This window comes from Anopheles gambiae, chromosome 2 (genome assembly GCF_943734735.2).
Source record: "Anopheles gambiae chromosome 2, idAnoGambNW_F1_1, whole genome shotgun sequence".
In the NCBI taxonomy this organism is placed as follows: domain Eukaryota; kingdom Metazoa; phylum Arthropoda; class Insecta; order Diptera; family Culicidae; genus Anopheles; species Anopheles gambiae.
In genome coordinates this window covers 86,275,980-86,293,783 of record NC_064601.1, presented here as the reverse complement: position 1 = coordinate 86,293,783, position 17,804 = coordinate 86,275,980, and the positions used below count along the sequence as shown (strand labels likewise).

Here is a 17,804-nt window from a genome sequence, read left to right as displayed (position 1 = left end):
TTGAAACTCCGCGAAGAGTGCTAGCGCAACCGCAACACTTACACGATCCTTTCCCACGCTGGGCGCATCAAAATATGGCACCAGTTTTGCAACAACATCGTCGGCTGCTGCTTGTTTCCGCGCATAAACTGCAACCGGCAGATTCGGATCAGGTGCCGCATGAAGTACTGCAGCGTCTTGTTGTGATGTGGCGCCATCTCTTGTATGATTCCCTTCATGCGTTCGACAGCCTGCTGATCGTCGAGCACTGTTGGTGAGATCAAGTAGAGGAACCCCCCAATTAGAGCATTGATTAGTGAGCCAACAGTCGAATACTTACACGAAGCGTCAATGAACGACTGATACCACGCAACCGGTATGAGCGGATCGGGCAGCTCGTGGAAAAACTTCTTCAGCACCGTCGCGACGCACTCCGGCGTGTAGCCGTTCAGATCGATGTTGAGCAGATTCTCGTTGAGCGCGTCGCGCAGCTTGTTCACCTCGTCGTACCGTAGCGGGGTGGTGCGATACACCACGTACAGGTCCAGCCCCTTGTCCATCACCGCCTTCTTCTCCAGGCTGGTGCAAAGGTCGACCACGATCTGGGGCGCCGCCTGCTGCTGGACGTCGAACAGCAGGCAGAGGCTCTTGCCAAACATGTGCTGGTGCTCCTGCCGGTAAGCGCCGCCCAGCATGTACCCGCCCGTCGTGGACCCCACCTGCTGTGTTGGTTGCTGTTGCTGCTGCTGTTGTTGCGACTGCTGTTGCGACTGCTGTTGCGACTGCTGCTGCTGTTGGGTGCCAGCGGCACTGCATGGCCTTAGGCCCATCACCGAGCACTGCCGGTGTACGACCATATTGCACTGGGTGCAGAACAGTCCCTGGTGGACCAGTCCTAGCAGGTAGTTCTTGCACATATCACATTTTTGCTGTTTCGAAAACGAACCGTTCACCAGGTTGTGTCCGTTGTACTGCTGCTGCTGCTGGTCGGTACCGACCGGCAGGTTGACCGGTGCCGGCACGATCGGCAGTTCGGCCGCCGCCGCCGCAGTCATCTCTGCGCTCATCAGAAGTTGCGTGATCGTCGTCAGGATGCTTTGCTGATGGAAATCATTCTTAATACCCATTTGCTGTAACGAACAGTAGGAACACAGTTACAATTTTAGCAAAAATCGAGTTGCGGTTCGAGCTAGCAAACTTACTTCAAGCTTATCACGATCCAATTTCGGTAAATCACAGCCTTTTATAGCTTTCGTTTTGAATACCTCCACATGGTCATACATATTAACAGCGGTCATCCATTCCAGCACATTTTCCGTCGTCCATTCGTTAATTGACTGCAAAAAAAAGGAAGAGTGGCGTTCGTTTCGTTACCGTTAAGTCAGGTTGAAAAAATTAACTCTTCCCCCCCCCCCTCCCTCCTTACCTTTTCCGTTCTGAAAGTACTCGGTATGTTCTGGTACATGTCCGGATTTCTTTGGCACGGCCTGTAGCAGGTGTACGGCAGACAGTTGAGATGGAAACATGCAGAGCAGTCTGGTTTTCCGCGAAGACAGATAGAAAAAATAGAGAAAAAGGAACGTTAGACATGAGTATTGTTTCCTGGAAAGAAGCGTTTATCGCGCCACGATACTTACTTCTACACTGTCCACCTTGCCTTCCAAGCCCCCAGATGTAGTCCCGGCCTACGGTGTTTCCCCGCGATTCGATGACGCCCGATGGAGCAGCGGATGGACACAGCACACAGCACACATTTTGTGTAGAAGGAAAATCCCGTCAGAAGGGGGAAAAAGGGGAAAGTTCGGAAAATCGATGTTCGGAAGGAAAGGATATATGCCGCAAATATATGAGAGGAAAGGGTAAGAGAAGTAAAGGAACAGAGCAAATGGAAACACGGAAGGAAAGAGGATTGGAAGAACAATGGAACCAAGATGAAAGAGACGTACGGGGGTAGGGGGGGGGGGGTGGATGTAAGAAGGAGTGGGTAAGAAGAAGGAGATATAAAAAGAGAACGAGAAAAAGGAAGAGAGAATAAAGAAAAGGAAAACAAACAAACAAACAAACAATAGAGTTAGTTCAAATCTTGCTGTTCTCCTCTCTTATCGTCTTATCTTTCACTCACGCACACCCGCACTCATGTATGTATGTATGTATGTGTGTATGTGTGTGCATTTGTGCGTGCAAATGGATTGAATTAGAAAAGAGTGTGTAATAAAAAACAGAACAATAGCCAACCAAAACCAGAAAAATGTTGCATTTTTAGTTCCAAAAAAAAAAGGTTAATTTGTTTCCGAGGTTCAAATTTTAGGCAAGTTTAGCGGAAAAAAATGAAGCAGCACCAAACGCGAGGATAATGCTCTAATTGTAATTGATTGCAATAGCTCTTCTACTTCTTCTTCTTCTTCGGGCTTGCTCGTTCACTCGTTCCATTCGGAATTAACATTCATCCCAAATCGCACACACAAATGCACAAAAATGCACACACACACACACAATGCCATTCTAACACACACGTTTTCATTCCTTCGTCCATTCGCTTTTCAACTCCTCTTGGCAACAAGTTTTGTTGTTTCGTTAGGGGCGGTTGGTGTGGGTGGTTTAGTTTGATTGATTAGGGGTGGTGGTGGTGGTGGTGGTTGTTTTTTATCTTTGTTCTTGTCTCTTTTTTATCTGTTTCAACTATACTTACAAAACAAACATATAATGGGTGTTACAAAATAAACAAACTCGGTCGCGTGAGCTCTGTTACTGGTTCTACTAGCCATTTCATCTTTTAGTGCTACGGAAACGGTCACAGTTACAGGAGAGATAGTGTGTGTGTGTGTGTGTGTGAGAAAGAAAGACAGTGAGAGAGAGAGAGCAGAAGAAAAGATCGAGTGAGTTGATGTTGATGCGGGGGAGGGGGGATAGGAAGCGGTAAGACGGACGGAGGAAGGAAGGAAGGAGGGAAGGGAAAGAGGTTGTAATGGTTTTTATGGCACAATAATTTGTAGACGTCGGTAGAAAAAACAGGAGTTAAAAAAAAAACATTTAAAAACAAAACAAAAAAACAAAGAAACAATACAAAAACATAACAAAATGAAATATATACAGGAAAGCGGCAATTAGAGGTAGAAACATGTGGGTGGGTGTTGTTGGTTGTTGTTTTTTTTGGTTTCAGATAGAAAAGAGAAAAAGAAAGAGAAAGAGAGAGAGAGATAGAAAAAGAGAGAAAGAGAGAGAGATAAAAAGAGAAAAAAGTATAAATCAACTTTGAATCGAGTAGAAGATTATCGGCTCGAGAGAGAGTAGGGATACAATTTATTGTTTAAACATCATTGTTTCGTTGTCACACACAGCTCAAAAACACATTAACAGAACGAACGAACACGAGAACGAAAAATACTGCAATTTTATTTGCAAAACAAAAGCGCACAATTGCCGGCACATACATGGTTGTATGCGTACCTATACAAACAACGAGAAGCAAAAGATGTGTGTGCGTGTGTCTGTGTGTGCTTCACCCAACAACAACAACAGCAGAAAGCATCGTTCTTCAAGTTTGATTTGTTGCGAAAATCGGGATTTGTGGCCACACCACGTGATCAAAGTCTACACACAGGTGGTGGGTGATATCAGGGTGTCGTCGTTGCTCTCCTGGCCGTGGGCTCCTTCTTTTTGCCTGCTTTCCAAATCATCCAAATGAAGAAGAAAAATCTATCGACCTATCTACGTGTAAAACAAAGTCTACATAAGGCGCATTTCGGTACTGTTTTTGAAGGTTTACATAAATATTTTGAAATGCAAAGTATACGCAAGATACAAATGCACACAACTCACTGTTTCATTTTAATTGAAAATAATCCGTTCCTAAACTAAACTGGCATGGTGGTGTTGGTGGTGTGGATCCAATGTGTATCTAATTCAGTTTCACTTTCAACTTTATAGTTAAAAATGCGAAATGTCAAGCAAGAAACTGACACTTAAGAACCATTCAGTAGTGTTAGCAAATGTCTCTAAAATCATTGCTCTCTCACTTTCATCGATCGCAACCACACACACACACACACACACACAACACACTCAATACTCAACAATGTAGAAATGACATTTTTGAATTCAAAATTGGACTGCGCCGCTGCTCTCTCTCTCTCTCTTTGGGGTGTAAATTTTATCATTTACCATACATAGTACGACCCGGGTACGACGACGCTGCTATAGATGCGCTTTAAGAGGGGAAGGAGGGGGGGGGGAGAAAAAACCAATGGAAACCCCATCATTGCACATGATACTAAACACAAAACTTGCATAATTGTTTGGGGGGGGGGGGGAAGATAAACGGAAGGAAATAAAATTGCTTCAAAGCACGCAGCAACGCGTAAAAACTAAAAATTAGTGGACAAAAGATATTAAAATAAACAACAGAAGTATATTAAATTTTATCTCATAAAAACAAAGAGCAAATATAAGGGAACAAAACGCTTGAAAATGTTTGAAAAAACGGTTTACCAAACATTGGACCAAACAACAAACAACAAAGATCGTTTATGCAGCAAGAGAAAAGACCATCCCTACTACCAAGCGCTTCCCGCTTCGTGTTTGCAACTACATTCGTACAATGCAATATTACCGTATGTAAACCTTTCAAATAAAATAAAAACTATCTTTACCCGATTAAATAACAGCCAAATCACAACGAAACGCAAAACGGATAAAACAAGCGGGAGAATATACATGAAACAATCTGCCGAATAAGTAGATATTACAGTTCGTCGCATGTGTGTGTGACAACACGGACACATTTCAAGGCACACAAGGGAGGGGTGGAAGGGGAAATGCATTTTCCGGCGAGGGGGCACACCATACACAGCAAACAGAATATGCTCACGCTTCCGTTTTTTTTTTTTGTTTAAACAAATGTTACTAAATAGCTGACAAGAGTGAGGAGTGAGTATATTTGCAGTGTATTTTGCAGTTAGCAGAGTTTTGGAATTTGGATTATTTTGCTATCACATTGTTAGATTGGAGGGGGGGATGGTGAGAGTATGATTGTGCACAGAATATGAAAAAATGAGATGATGATGGATGATGGTGGTTGATGATGAGTATAATAAAAATGTAATTAACTGAGTGTGAGTGTGTGAGGGGGAGTTGTTGATAGATTTTTCAACAAAATCTCAAACTGAAGCTGATGATGGCGTTTGTCCGTCCGTGTGTGATCGGTTGTGTGATTATCAAGAAACATTAGGTACTAAGTTAGATTTAACCTTTCTTCATAAAGGGGGTGTGTTTCGAGTGCTAAGAGGCATGTCTGAGATGTTTGGATCTATAACAGCACCAAAAAAAACACAAACAAAACCAACAGCAGCCATCTTTCTTCGCCAAGGAACAAACCACAGCCACTTCCGAACAAGGCACGCAGCCAGGCGGGCAGCAAACACAAAAAGCTTGGCAAACCCAACAACAGCCTTCCTAGCAAACGAACAAACCAAAAGAAGAGAAGCTTCTCTCTGCACAAACATCACCCATCCATTGCACGCATGTTAGAGCATGTAGCGTAGGGGGTCTTTTTCATCCTCTACTACTACTACTACTACTACCGCTACTCCTCCCACCTCAGTGGAGGTGGTGGTGGTGGTGGTGGTGCTGTAATCTTACCTGGATCTTTTAGCACCGTGGCGGGCGTTACGCACTTCACGTAGAGCTCTTCCGCATTGGACCCGGTCGTATCGGTGGTGCCCGGTGTGGTGCCGCTGCTGGCTAGCCGCAGCCCACCGAAGGCGTCAGAGATCGCGGTTTGTTGTGACTGTTGTTGTTGCTGCTGCTGCTGTTGGTGCTGATGCTGTTGTTGCTGCAGACCACCGGCAACGCAAGCGCAACCGATGGACACGCAGGTACCGGCGGGAACGGTACCGATGTACTGGCGCGCTGTGCCCCCGCTGTACACAACGGGGTCAATGTTTTCCAGCGGCGAGAGTTTGCTCACTAAAAAAAAAAAAAAGAAAGTAAATTTAGAACATTTTAGTACAGCGGGTTTTGATGTAAAAAACAAATCGATAATCGGTAGATATATTCTGCTATCCTAAACTTTTTCCAATGAAACAGTAACGCTCTAGTAACGCAAAGACCCTACGACTCAAGCCTCTTTTGCCTGTCACGGACCTGAACACCCCTCAGGCGTTAGAATCTAATTCAGTCCTTCCCTTCCCTTCAACCACACCACCGGAAATGATCTTCAACTTACACTGCACGTAGCCGGTCTGCTTGGTGCGCGCGTTGGTGGCCTTGTACCAGGCGACGCGCGGTCCACCTTCACCTTCGGCCGCCGTACTGGTCGGCGGTTTGGTCACCGTCGGCATCCACACGTGCACGATGTCATCCTTCTCGAAGGCTAGCTCGTCCACCAGCGTCGGCGGCCCGGTACTGTCCTCCAGCGCAATGTACGTCCCAAAGCCCTGCTGCTGTTGCTGGGGCGGTGGTGCCGGCTGCGACGGCTGCTGCTGCTGCTGCTGCTGCTGTTCCTTCTGCTGCTGTTCCGCCTGCGATGCTGTCGTCTGTTGCGATTCCTCCATTACTACTCTCCACCGCACCCCGTCGTGTGTATGGTGTGTCTCTCGTGATGTCCCCTCCTACGGTCGTTTCCCGTTCGTTTCCTCTGCTATGCAAACACTTCCGCCGCTGCTACTGGGGCCAGTGAGTACGACCCTCGACGTTGCATGCAGCAGCACCAGAGTACTCGTCGCTTGATGCACCGTTCATGCACACATGTACAATGAACGACCCTCGGGCAACGACGGCAGAAGGAAGCACAGGAAGCACGTAACAAAAAAGACGGGCTAACGGCGGTTACAACCACGGTGGAAGTGTATTAGGATCCTCTTGCTCTCTCTCTCTCTCTCTCTCTTCGGTTCTCTTCGTTCTCTTCCACTTGCTTACTGTCTTACAGCAAACGGACCGGAAGGCTGTGATCCTCTTCTCCTTCTTCTTCTTCTTCTTCTTCGTGCGTTCCTTATCTTTGTAGATTTTTCCTTTGAGGATTCGATCCCCCTCTCTGTCTCTCGTTCTTAATCGTATGGCGATGTGAATATAATCTGCATGAGTTGCTTTTTTTACGTTTTACAAACTAATCACACCTGTCTACGACAAGCGTTTGTTGTACTACCGGGTTAATATTATTATTATTATTATTATTTGTATGCGCTCTCTTCTCCTTCTATCTCTCGCTATCTCCGCCGTATTTCTTGCTCTTCCTTCTTGTGTGTTGTGCTGCGCTTCACACGTCCAAATTCGAAATTCGTTGTACTTCTGTATAGACACAAACACACTGCACAAGTAGCCTGGAGCAGCCGAAACCTGTCCCCACCGCCTAATTGATTGCTTCCTTCCGGTGCGCGTGAAAGGATACGCACGCAACACACGCAGACACGCGTTCACAGCAAGATTTGCACTGGGCTCGAGAAGCGTCGAGTGGCGTCGTGTGTGTGTGTGTTAAGGTTTAGATTTTGTTTAAAATATAAAACTACAAATGTAAATTTGTATATAAATCCGGAGAGTCCAGGACACACCGCAACAGGACACCAGGGCGATGATGATGCACACCGAGCGGAAAGGTGTGCAGTTTCGTTGGAGTATAATGCGGGGGGGGGGGGGGAAAGAATACGCGCGTACTTTCCTTTCTTTATCCTTCCTGTTACCCCCCGACCGATCCGATCCTGATTCGTCCCGCTAGGATGCGCTTGCGGTGATTGATTGACTGGCTGGTGGTTGTGGTTGATTGTTTCTGCCTTTCTTCCTCTCGCTCTCCCTCTCTCTCTCTTCGCCTTGGCTCTGGAGTTGGGTTTTACAACTATCCACAGTTCTGGAAGGACTGTAGCAAGGAGTAGTAGTAGTTGGTTGTTGATGAAAACTGGATGGTTTTTTCTTCTGTAGTTTTGTTTGCAGACTGGTTCAATGTTGCAGATGTTACTGCGCCTGACGATAGGGTAAGTATGGGTGTATGTTGTGCGCGTTCGGTTTTTTAACTCGTCCCAGGATTAACAGGACACTCAGGACGTGTAGTTATAGCTTGTGTGAGTTTGTAGGTTGTGTGTGTGTTTTTTTTTAGCAATGAGATAAGGCACACATATAAGTTGTTCACGAGGAAAGTTTACACTTTCGCTTCTTGCGATGCATCATCGTCGTTGATGGCGGCTGCGTTGACGGCGACAGTGGCGGCCGTTGGACAGATAGTGGTGTTGGTGATTGCTGTGGCCGCCTCGTAGTAGCTGCTACCGAGGATAGTGGTGGTGGTGGTGTTGATGGCACTACCAGCGTTCCGCTGCTTCGCAAGCCGTTTACCGTTTACACTGGTGACAGGGTTGCCGTGGTGTGAAGGCTGCATCCAGCCCGACCGATGCATTGCTAGAGTAGATCAATGGAAAGACGGAAAAGAAGAGACATTAGAAAAAAGGCATTCAATTGAGGCATTGCTTTGAGTAGAAAAAAGAACGGCTGTCGCCGTAAAATAAATAAACAATCAAATGTTTATTTGTACAACTCTTCCAAAATATATAATCAACTCACTTTTTTTTTATTTACACAAACAAAACGAGACAGTTTATAAATTTGTCCATAGACAGCAAACACAAAGTGAATCATAGTGCACGGTACACATTCCTAGCAAAAAAATAAATAAAAACGAACGTTTCATATTCATTCTACCATAAATCGTTGCTTATTTTCTTGCAAATTATAATCCCGGCTTCAGCTAGATTTGCTTAATTTGTTGTTTATCAAAACAATTGCTATTATCTTCCTTCTCAACAGCAACAAAAGCCCCGTGTATCATTGCCTCCACCCCACCTACTTCCTCACAACTTCTCCCCACCAAGCTGTGTTAGACGCAACACAACACAAGCGGGGGGAGCTTTGCACGGTTGAATAATGGTACACATTCTCCTGCCCGGCCTGGGAAGCGCGAGCATGGCTGGAAACGTTATTTATTCCACATACACACACACACGCATACGAGTCGCACCGAACTGGAACCGATAAATTATACGCAGCACACAGCCACACACACACGCAGGCAAATCATGGAGACGATCGGTAAACATTCATCAGGAGACCCTTCCCTCTCCTTCCCCCTCCGTTGTTGCATTGATCGAAACTTCGAAACAGAACGGAAAAAAGAACGCACACGCGGGTTTTACTACACAACCACCACCCACCCACCCGCTGCTGATTGTTTCACCCCACAATTTCGGTCCATCATCACCATCGTCGATCGTCATTTGGGAGAGGAGGGGGAGAGGGATGGAAGATGTTGTCCAGATTGACATTCTGAGTTCGCGCTTCGCGCATCACGGAACCGATTCCGCGCGCCAAATGTACGTCATCGGCTCGGATCGGTCCATCTTGCCCGCTTTAATTGACAACAGAAACAAAAGCCCAACACTGCCCCCCGTCCTTCTCATCACCCTCACCTCCTTTATCAGCCCACGCACAACGAGAACGCTTTCAAGGGGGATGGTGGGCGGCGCTTGCCAAGAGCTACGCGACAAACGCCGTGTACAATCAAAACTCGAGAGCATCACCATCATTATCATATGTGTAGCAGGCTTTATTGTCCCCTGTGTCCCCTGTTTCTTCTTCATACCTTGTACACCGGGCCAATTGCCGTTATAAAGATGATCCTTCCTTTTCTCTCGCTATCTCTCTCTCTCTCTCTTATTCTTTCCCTTCTTCTATCCATTCCATGCCGACCACTTGGTAGTGCAGCAACGCAACACAACTGCTGCCGATGCATGGCGATGCACCACAATCACAGCAACCACGCACACGCGCACGTAATAATTATTCATTGCACACTTGATCGCATTTTCGGAACGGGCCGGTGGAACAAGCAAATGCAACCCGCGACAGGAATATCTCAACCCACAACGCGTCGAGATTTAACCATAGGGTGATATTGCAGAGACCTCACGGAATAAAGCGAGGCTTTTATTTTAATTTTGTTTACAACTTTTTTTCAACTTTTTTGTATGCTTTAAAACAACTATCACTTTGACTACCTCAATAGGTGATTGGGGAGGTCTTTTGGGGTATGCTGCTTTTAGGCACTCCTCGGCAGATTCGGTGGTCCTCATTTTAATGGCTCTGGGGGGTGGTTTGGTAATAAAATGCCTTCCAACTAGTGATGGAAAAAGTTGGCAAAAATCCGGAGTCGGCTTCAATCCGATTCTGATAAATACGGAACCGACTCCGGAAGGTAGGTCCACCCAGCATTATCCGGAGTCGTTCAAAATCGTCCGGAATCGCCCGAAGTTATCCAGAGTCGTCCGGAGTCGTTTGGAGTCGGAGTCGTCTGGAGTCGTTTGGAGTCCTCCAGAGTTGTTCGGAGTCACCCGGAATCGTTTGGAGTCACCCGGAATCTGACAACTCCAACTCAGACTCCGACTCCAAACGACTCCAAACGACTCCGGGCGACTCCGGGCGACTCCGGGCGACTCCGGGCGACTCCGGGCGACTCCGAGCAACTCCGGGTGACTCCGGGCGACTCCGAGCAACTCCGGGTGACTCCGAACGACTCCGGAGGATTCAGGAGGACTCCAAACGATTCCAGAAGGCTCCGACTTCAAATGACTCCGGGTGACTCCGAACGACTCCGGAGGACTCCAGACAACTCAGAACAACTACGGACGACTCCGACTCCAAACGACTCCGGATGACTCCGGACGACTCCGACTCCAAACGACTCCGGATGACTCCGGATGACTCCGGACGACTCCACACGACTCCGAACGACTACTTCGGGCGTCACCAGACGACTCCGGCGGCACTACTGGTGCGGATTTTTTCGGAGTCGGAGTCGGACTAACAATAGCCGGAGTCGGATCGAAGCCGTGGGTGCACTCCAAAGAGCACTACTACCAACAAAGAGAACTACAAAATCAGGCAGTTTTTTTGCTTTGTTTCTGCGATTCCTCTCTGCGGCTTTTGCAGCTTATCAACACACACCACACCTCTGTGTAGTAGGAATGAGCGGCGTGTGTAGGAGAAGTAATAGGACAACATCGATTACAGTGCGCTTCACAATTGTATGCAGAAGGTGCACACTTTTATATATAAGCAAATATAATTTGAAATAAAACACGTTTTTTTTTTTTAAATAAGCCCATTTCACAATGATAGCAAACTGTTCAAAATAAAATAGAGGCCATTTTACATTCCAAACATTAAATAAATCGCAATAAAGTGATCATCGCCTTCACACAGACAAAAACGCCTGTTAGAAGCAGAAACATCATAACAACATTTTCACACGCTTTTCCATTGAGGAGGGAGGGGCTGGCACAGCACAATCCCCAAAACATCTGTCAGTCTTCTAGAAAGGTCCTACTACAACCCGTATGACAAACATTTCGGCGGCGGCGACGAATATGAGGAACCGTGTGCCTCACAGACCAGAGAGCTAACGCGCGCGCATCTGGGCTGCAATCGTATTCTCACTCCATACACACACACACACATACTAAAACAGACTTCTTCTCTCCCCGCACTATGCCCCCCTTCGACTCCCTTTTGGGATCAAATCATTTTCAAATGGTCAAAACTCCAACTCTAGAACCCACCCAACCCATCCAGCTGCTCTCTAGAGAGCCGCACCAAGGAAGGAAGTGAGCGAGAACCGAAAGACGCGCAATTCCGGCTCGCGCACACAGTCACACATATACCGAGAGGGGGGGGGGACCCGACCGACCAACCAGCCGGCCGGCAGCAGCAGCAGTGATATATTCTCGTAGCACGCGGAGTTTGGCTTTTTTTTTTTGTTCGTTGAGTGTGTATTGTAAAAAAAGAACGACGCAATATACCCCCGGCTCCGTGGCATCGCCTTCCCCTCAATCTGGCACCCCACCACCCTGGCGCTCTGGTGGTACAAGAAAATTGCGACTATTTATCCCTTTTTTTTGCCTGGTTTTGGTTCGTGCCTGAATGGGTGCTTTAAACGCAACACGCCAATGCTTTTCCCCCAAGCGCCGCCGCCGTCGTGGTCGTCCGTCTTCGTTGAACAACGCATTTGGCATAGGCATTTGACGACCGATGTGGAGACGACAACGACGACGAACGGTGCTGCTGCATAATTGCTGAATATTGTGAAACTATGCTCATAAGGGAGTGTGCGGCTGTGTGTGCGTATCGTCGTCCTGCCGGTAGGGTTGACGAGTATGTAGGTATCTCTATCTCCGTCAGCGCTATGAATTTTTAATTAATGAATATATTTTGAGCTATTTACGAAATACTCGCCACCAGGCACAGGTACATTTGGCCATTGGAGGATGAGTCAGATGAGGTTAGTGTAGCTGAAGCAAAATCAATTCAGTAGGACCCTATTCCAGTCCACAGCTGTAGTTCCAAACAATTCTGGAATATCTCTTCCAGAAGATCTCTTGAATTCTGGAATTTTGTTCTGTCCTTTCGAGACCAAACGCTTAAAGATCTTCTACAACAATGCAACACACCAGCAATGGCAGAAATTGTGTTAAAATTGAACAACTGGTACTCCCCAAAATAACTCTCCAAATAGACACACTTTCCCTTGTCACAAGCTCTATGCAGCTTCGCCACCTCGAATAACCTCGAAAGGTCCTTGCCCTCGTTTTTGCACGACTCTGCAGGCGGATGTCGTTGCTGCGTTTTCCTGCCATATTTCCAGCACGGTGCATCATCAGCATCGCACTACTCTGCCGCACCTGATAAAACAAAGTGTCAGTGCAGAAAGAATTCCCCACAGCAACAGCTGTTCTACAATTTCGCGCAGCACTGTACGTTCTAGGTAGTAGACTTTGCTGTGACACAGCCACACACACACACCGACACTACCTGGGCAGCAGTGTTTCTACTCGATATCTACATACGTCCAGCCCCCCCAAAGCCCATCAAGCGCGTACGAACGATAGACAGCGAGTGACGAACCCTGATACCAACACGATAAGGACACAGAGCGGAGCAGAGCCGCACACAGAGTGGACAAAACCACGGCTGCTGCTCTGCGGTAAAAAATCTTCTCTCGCTTACACCTCAACCCACCTAATTGTCTGTGGTGGTCCTATCACCTCCCTATACCACCGTTTGAAGACACACATACACACACATGAAGCTGATAAGTTCGCGTCGACTAATGCTTATCTTTCGTATCATCAAACTTCAAACAGCTTCACATTCCCTCCCACAACAACTCCCTTCTTTCGTCCCCCCCACATATCTTCGTCTCTTATCAAAAAACCCTTTCCCTTTTTTGTGTCGCTTGGCAGACTTGTTGAATGGGTTTGGTCTTTATCACAGACCGGCGACTCCCCAACCCAATCGTTTTGCCGATGCAGCAGACTACCGGGAGACTTCTATTCGAACCCCCGGGCGACGACAACAAGCAGGATCGTTCAAGTTCGCGCACATCGTTTCATACACTGTCGTGTGTGGAGATGCAGTAGCAGAATTCATTAAAAAAAGGCATCTTTTCAAGATTGATGTGGTTCACATTTAGAACAGAAATTAGGGCATTATTATCAAAATGATTGAGATGGAAAATGTTCCATAAACATACTCGAAAGGATCTTCACTTATGAAATGCACGATGATCGTCGATCATTAACCGACCCCCACACACTCTACTTGCATATTGTTTTGTCGGCAGGGATTCTGTTGTTGTTTTCCACCGCTAATCAACACAATCGAACTATTCAAAAGCGGGTAGCGGCAGTAAAATTATGCACTGATCCTAATCTAAGCCACAAGCTCCTAATCACCTATCCGTAACCAGTGGGAGTCTGTGTTCGCTACTTTAGATTACTTAATGTTCGATGCACTGCGGCTAATGTACAGGCAGGTTGGGGTATTCTATTTTAAAAAAACACACAACTTTGCTCGCACGTTGTGATTTACGCATAGTTGGCACAAACAATCAGCATTTGAAGAGAAGAAAAAACACGCACAGTACTTTAGCACACAGCACACTGCCGAGAGAGGGGTGGCGAACGGACGGACGGGCTTCACTCTAATACAGCATTAATCTTCTACCGCAAACACCTTTTACCTTGACATTTGACACATCGGAGGGGAATGGAATCACAACTTTCTTGCTCGCGCGCGTTCTTCTTCGCGCGGTGTTGTGCGCGATTGCGATTATCTTCGCGTAATTCCGTTTTACGACACACGAGACTTTTTGGCCGCCAAAGAAAACCGGGCCACCAAAGGAAGGGAGAGAGCAAGCGACCGAGCGGGCGCAAGAGAAAGATTAATGGAGCTGAGAAGGAGCCCCACTGCTGCCGGCCGGCTGGTTCCTCTTCCTCAGTGCAATTGAAACGACGGTCTTAAGTCCTTATCAACGCACGACGAAGACGACGACGACGACGTTCGTGCACGAAAACCCTGACGCACTCAACGCTCGACTGTCCCCACACGTTTCATTAACCCAACCGAACAGTTTCTTCCAATTTCCTTTTTTTTTTGTGTGTGTGTATTTGCAAACTGATTATCGGACACTTCGCGGCGCAGCTAATTGTGCTGCTGCAACCGGGGTGTGTGTGTGGGCAGGGGGAAAAAACAAAAACCATCACCACACGATTGTGATGAATTTGCAAAATGTCGAAAACGCGAATCAAATCCTATCGCGCGATTAGCAGTGGCACACCACCCGGCCCTGCATATCAAGTGGATTCGGCAAAGTCCCCTACATAAGAACACACACACGCGCGCACACAACCATACATATACAAAAACGATAGAAGAGGATCGTATGTTCACTAACATCCGGGTGGGTTGAGGTTGAGCAGGTACGTACGCGTGATGATACGATCATCAAGTGGTGCAGTATATTTTTTGTTATTTTGGAACGAATTCCTACACAAATTGTGCGCAACATTTCCAAAAACTGACGGGAATGTATGTGTCGTGGAGCAGTATTTGTCAATTGTTGGATCAGAATAGGAAACTGTATCGGTTCCAGGCAATGTTGAGGACATCTATGTGAGGACTGTAGATGAGGAATATCAATTCCAGCACTGGTATTAGGTTCACAATCACTCTCAGAACTAGTATAGGTTCTGTATCAGTTCCAGGGCCGAAGCCGGTTTCAATATCACTTCCAGGACCGGAACGGGATCAATATGAGTTCCAGGAATGGTATGGGATCAGTATCAGATCGAGATCAGGTATGGATTCGATATCAGTTCTTGAACCGATATGGGTTCGATATCAGATCTAGATCCTTTATGATAACAGATACAATTGCAGATCCAGTTTGGATACAATATTAGTTCCAGTGCCTGCATAGGTTTTAGTATCACTAACCTATACCAGGACCGGTATAGGTTCAGTATTAGTTAGGACCGGGATTGGTTCAGAAACAACTCCACGACTGGGGTATGGGTGCAGTAGCAGTTTCACTACCGGTATGGGTTCAGTGTTAGTTCCAGGACCAGTATGCGTTTAGGATCAGTTGTAGAATCGGTATAGGTTAAGTATCAATTCCAAAATCAGAATGGATTCAAAATCATTTTCAGATCCTAGTATTCAATGCCTAAATGCCTTTTTATATCAGGACTACTTAACCACCATATTGATGCTCCTACTCTATTAGCTACGATAGAATTTAACGCGCCATCTAGGAATCTACGTACACGTCAATTCATATCCGTCCCTCGTTATAGAACTCGTTTTGGCCAGTCTGATCCTATGTCAGCTATGTGTCGAACTTTCATAAGTAACTTTGATTTATTTGATTTCAACATACCACAGAATGTTTTTAGAGATAGACTCAGGACACAACTTACGTAATAATTTTATTTTCAAAATACATTTTCTATTCTTGTGCACCTGTTCTCCCCTATCGATTTATGTACCCTACATAGTCTATAAGAACTAATTTAAGTACATTCATGTAGGATCTTCAAGATCCCGATGGATTAATCAATAAACATATTAAACATATTAAACATATTCATTAAGCATGAGTTCCAGGACCGGTATAGGAGCAATTGGAGTTCAGTATCACTTCCAGGACCGTTAAGAATTCAGTATCATTTTCACCTGTTCATACGGAACAGGTTTAAATACAAATCCAGAGTTCCGTAATCAGTTCGACGACCGGTAAGCAGTAAGAATTAATTTCCAATAGCGTGACCCTTCAATTTCAGGGATTGATATAACATGAATTAGGTTACGTGCCCAAATTAACTATTGGTTACAAAAATCCTATACTTTCAAAATGCCATGCCAATAATGAGCATGCCTTTTTTGCATACCAATAATATGTTCAAGGTTAGATGGAAAAATACAAAAACCCCTTAATCCAATGATAAGCTATTTCGGTCAACCCTTTGTGTATCTTATCGCAAGGTGTATGCAACCGATTAGTTCTTTAGACATTGTATTGGAATGTCTAAGCCTCTTAGCATAGCCAAAGCATATCGCGTGTCTCGAACGATTGCTTCACTTTCACATATTATTAAACGTAAATATTTAATACCCATCGCACTCCTCTCGCACGCAGTTCCTTCAAATCTCTGCCATTAGAATAAACACGTCTAAACGACGCAATAGACGCTGTCGCTCTAGAAAAAAAAAAAGCGCACACGATCTTATCAAGAACCGCGGGAGAGGCTATAATAACATGCCATAATAGAATAAATACACAAATCAAGCTTTAAACAAAGCATTCATGCACCGGGGAAAAGGTCGACCTAATCGACCTAATTTTTATTCCCACCAACCGCCGGAGCCATTTAGCATCGCCGGTTGCACACGCTAAAAACGGAACCGTGTCTCATTTACAATGGAATCATCATCATCCTCATCCGATGATGCCTTCCCGTCCTCTCTCCGGTCAGACGCCAAAAAAAAAACGAACAGGGAAAGGATTTGCACAGACGTCTTCGTTTATTTGTTTTCCTCCCCCAGGTACTTCACACCCTTTTTTGCGTACAAATCATCCGACTATTGCCCCTCCGCCTTCACCGCGGGTGTGTACATAACACCAGCACGACAAAATTAGCAATCAATATACCACTGCGACCGGCCAGCCGGGGCTATTTCGGGGCAAAAGTGGCTGCGTGTGGCTGCCCTGAAGTGAGCTCACGGGGTAATATAAAACAGGAACACGGGATCGCATGCATACAACACTCCTGACACACCCCTTCACACTTGCCACCCCATTTGGTCACCCAATCGGTGTGGGGTGGGGGGGGGGGAGGGTGCGATGGTTGCCTCGAATGTTAATAGATTTTACTTTATTGATTATCGCTATCAAAAAATTGGCTTTTCACACCCATCGCAAACAGAGGGTGCGATAATGGAACGGGAAAGCAGACTGCTTGGTTCCTTCTCCTTCTCTCTCTATCCCTTCCTCTCTCTTTTCCTCTTCTCCCAACCCACCCGCTTCTTTTAGACTCACACACCCTCTCTCGCAATTTGGCAACGGAGAGACAACGCCATTGCGCAAAAAGGTCGAAGCTATTCAGGGTTTAATGGCATGGTGTAACATCGACTCTTTTCAACTTTGGTCCTTCGAACCGGATCGATCAGCAAGAGCAACGAATTTTCGATCTGATTAATGATCTTTCCATCAACTTTATTGCTTTCAGCTCTTTTAGGGGGCTCCTTCTCTCTCCCTCTCTTTCTTCAAGGAGACTGAGTGCGTTCTGTGTCACCTGCCGGACACACCAGTGGTCACCACAATCAATCGATTATCAGCACAACACATCACCCGCCCATAATTTGCACCAAGCCTCTAATCGACATCCATATGTTGTGGTGGGCGAGCAAGATTTTCCAACACAAAGTCTCTCTCTCTCTCTCTCTCTCTCTCTCTT

At 46.2% G+C, this 17,804-nt stretch overlaps 1 protein-coding gene across 4 annotated transcripts in view; it reads right to left on the bottom strand.

Annotated features, from left to right (window-relative positions):
* LOC1276270 (uncharacterized) overlaps positions 1 to 17,804 on the bottom strand; it is a 46,630-nt gene that overhangs the window by 11,251 nt on the left and 17,575 nt on the right. For 2 of the 4 annotated variants that reach the window (XM_061649493.1, XM_061649494.1), the window contains 8 exons: positions 6,203 to 8,358; positions 5,617 to 5,943; positions 2,669 to 2,758; positions 1,617 to 1,664; positions 1,406 to 1,515; positions 1,182 to 1,316; positions 320 to 1,109; positions 43 to 247 (listed from right to left, as the gene is read on the bottom strand). In XM_061649493.1, the coding sequence (XP_061505477.1) occupies positions 43 to 247; positions 320 to 1,109; positions 1,182 to 1,316; positions 1,406 to 1,515; positions 1,617 to 1,664; positions 2,669 to 2,758; positions 5,617 to 5,943; positions 6,203 to 6,530 (2,033 nt within the window). In that variant the 5' untranslated portion in view covers positions 6,531 to 8,358. Of the gene's footprint in view, positions 1 to 42; positions 248 to 319; positions 1,110 to 1,181; positions 1,317 to 1,405; positions 1,516 to 1,616; positions 1,665 to 2,668; positions 2,759 to 5,616; positions 5,944 to 6,202; positions 8,359 to 8,520; positions 8,641 to 17,804 lie in introns of those variants that run through there. The other 2 variants (XM_061649496.1, XM_061649497.1) reach the window with 2 other exon arrangements.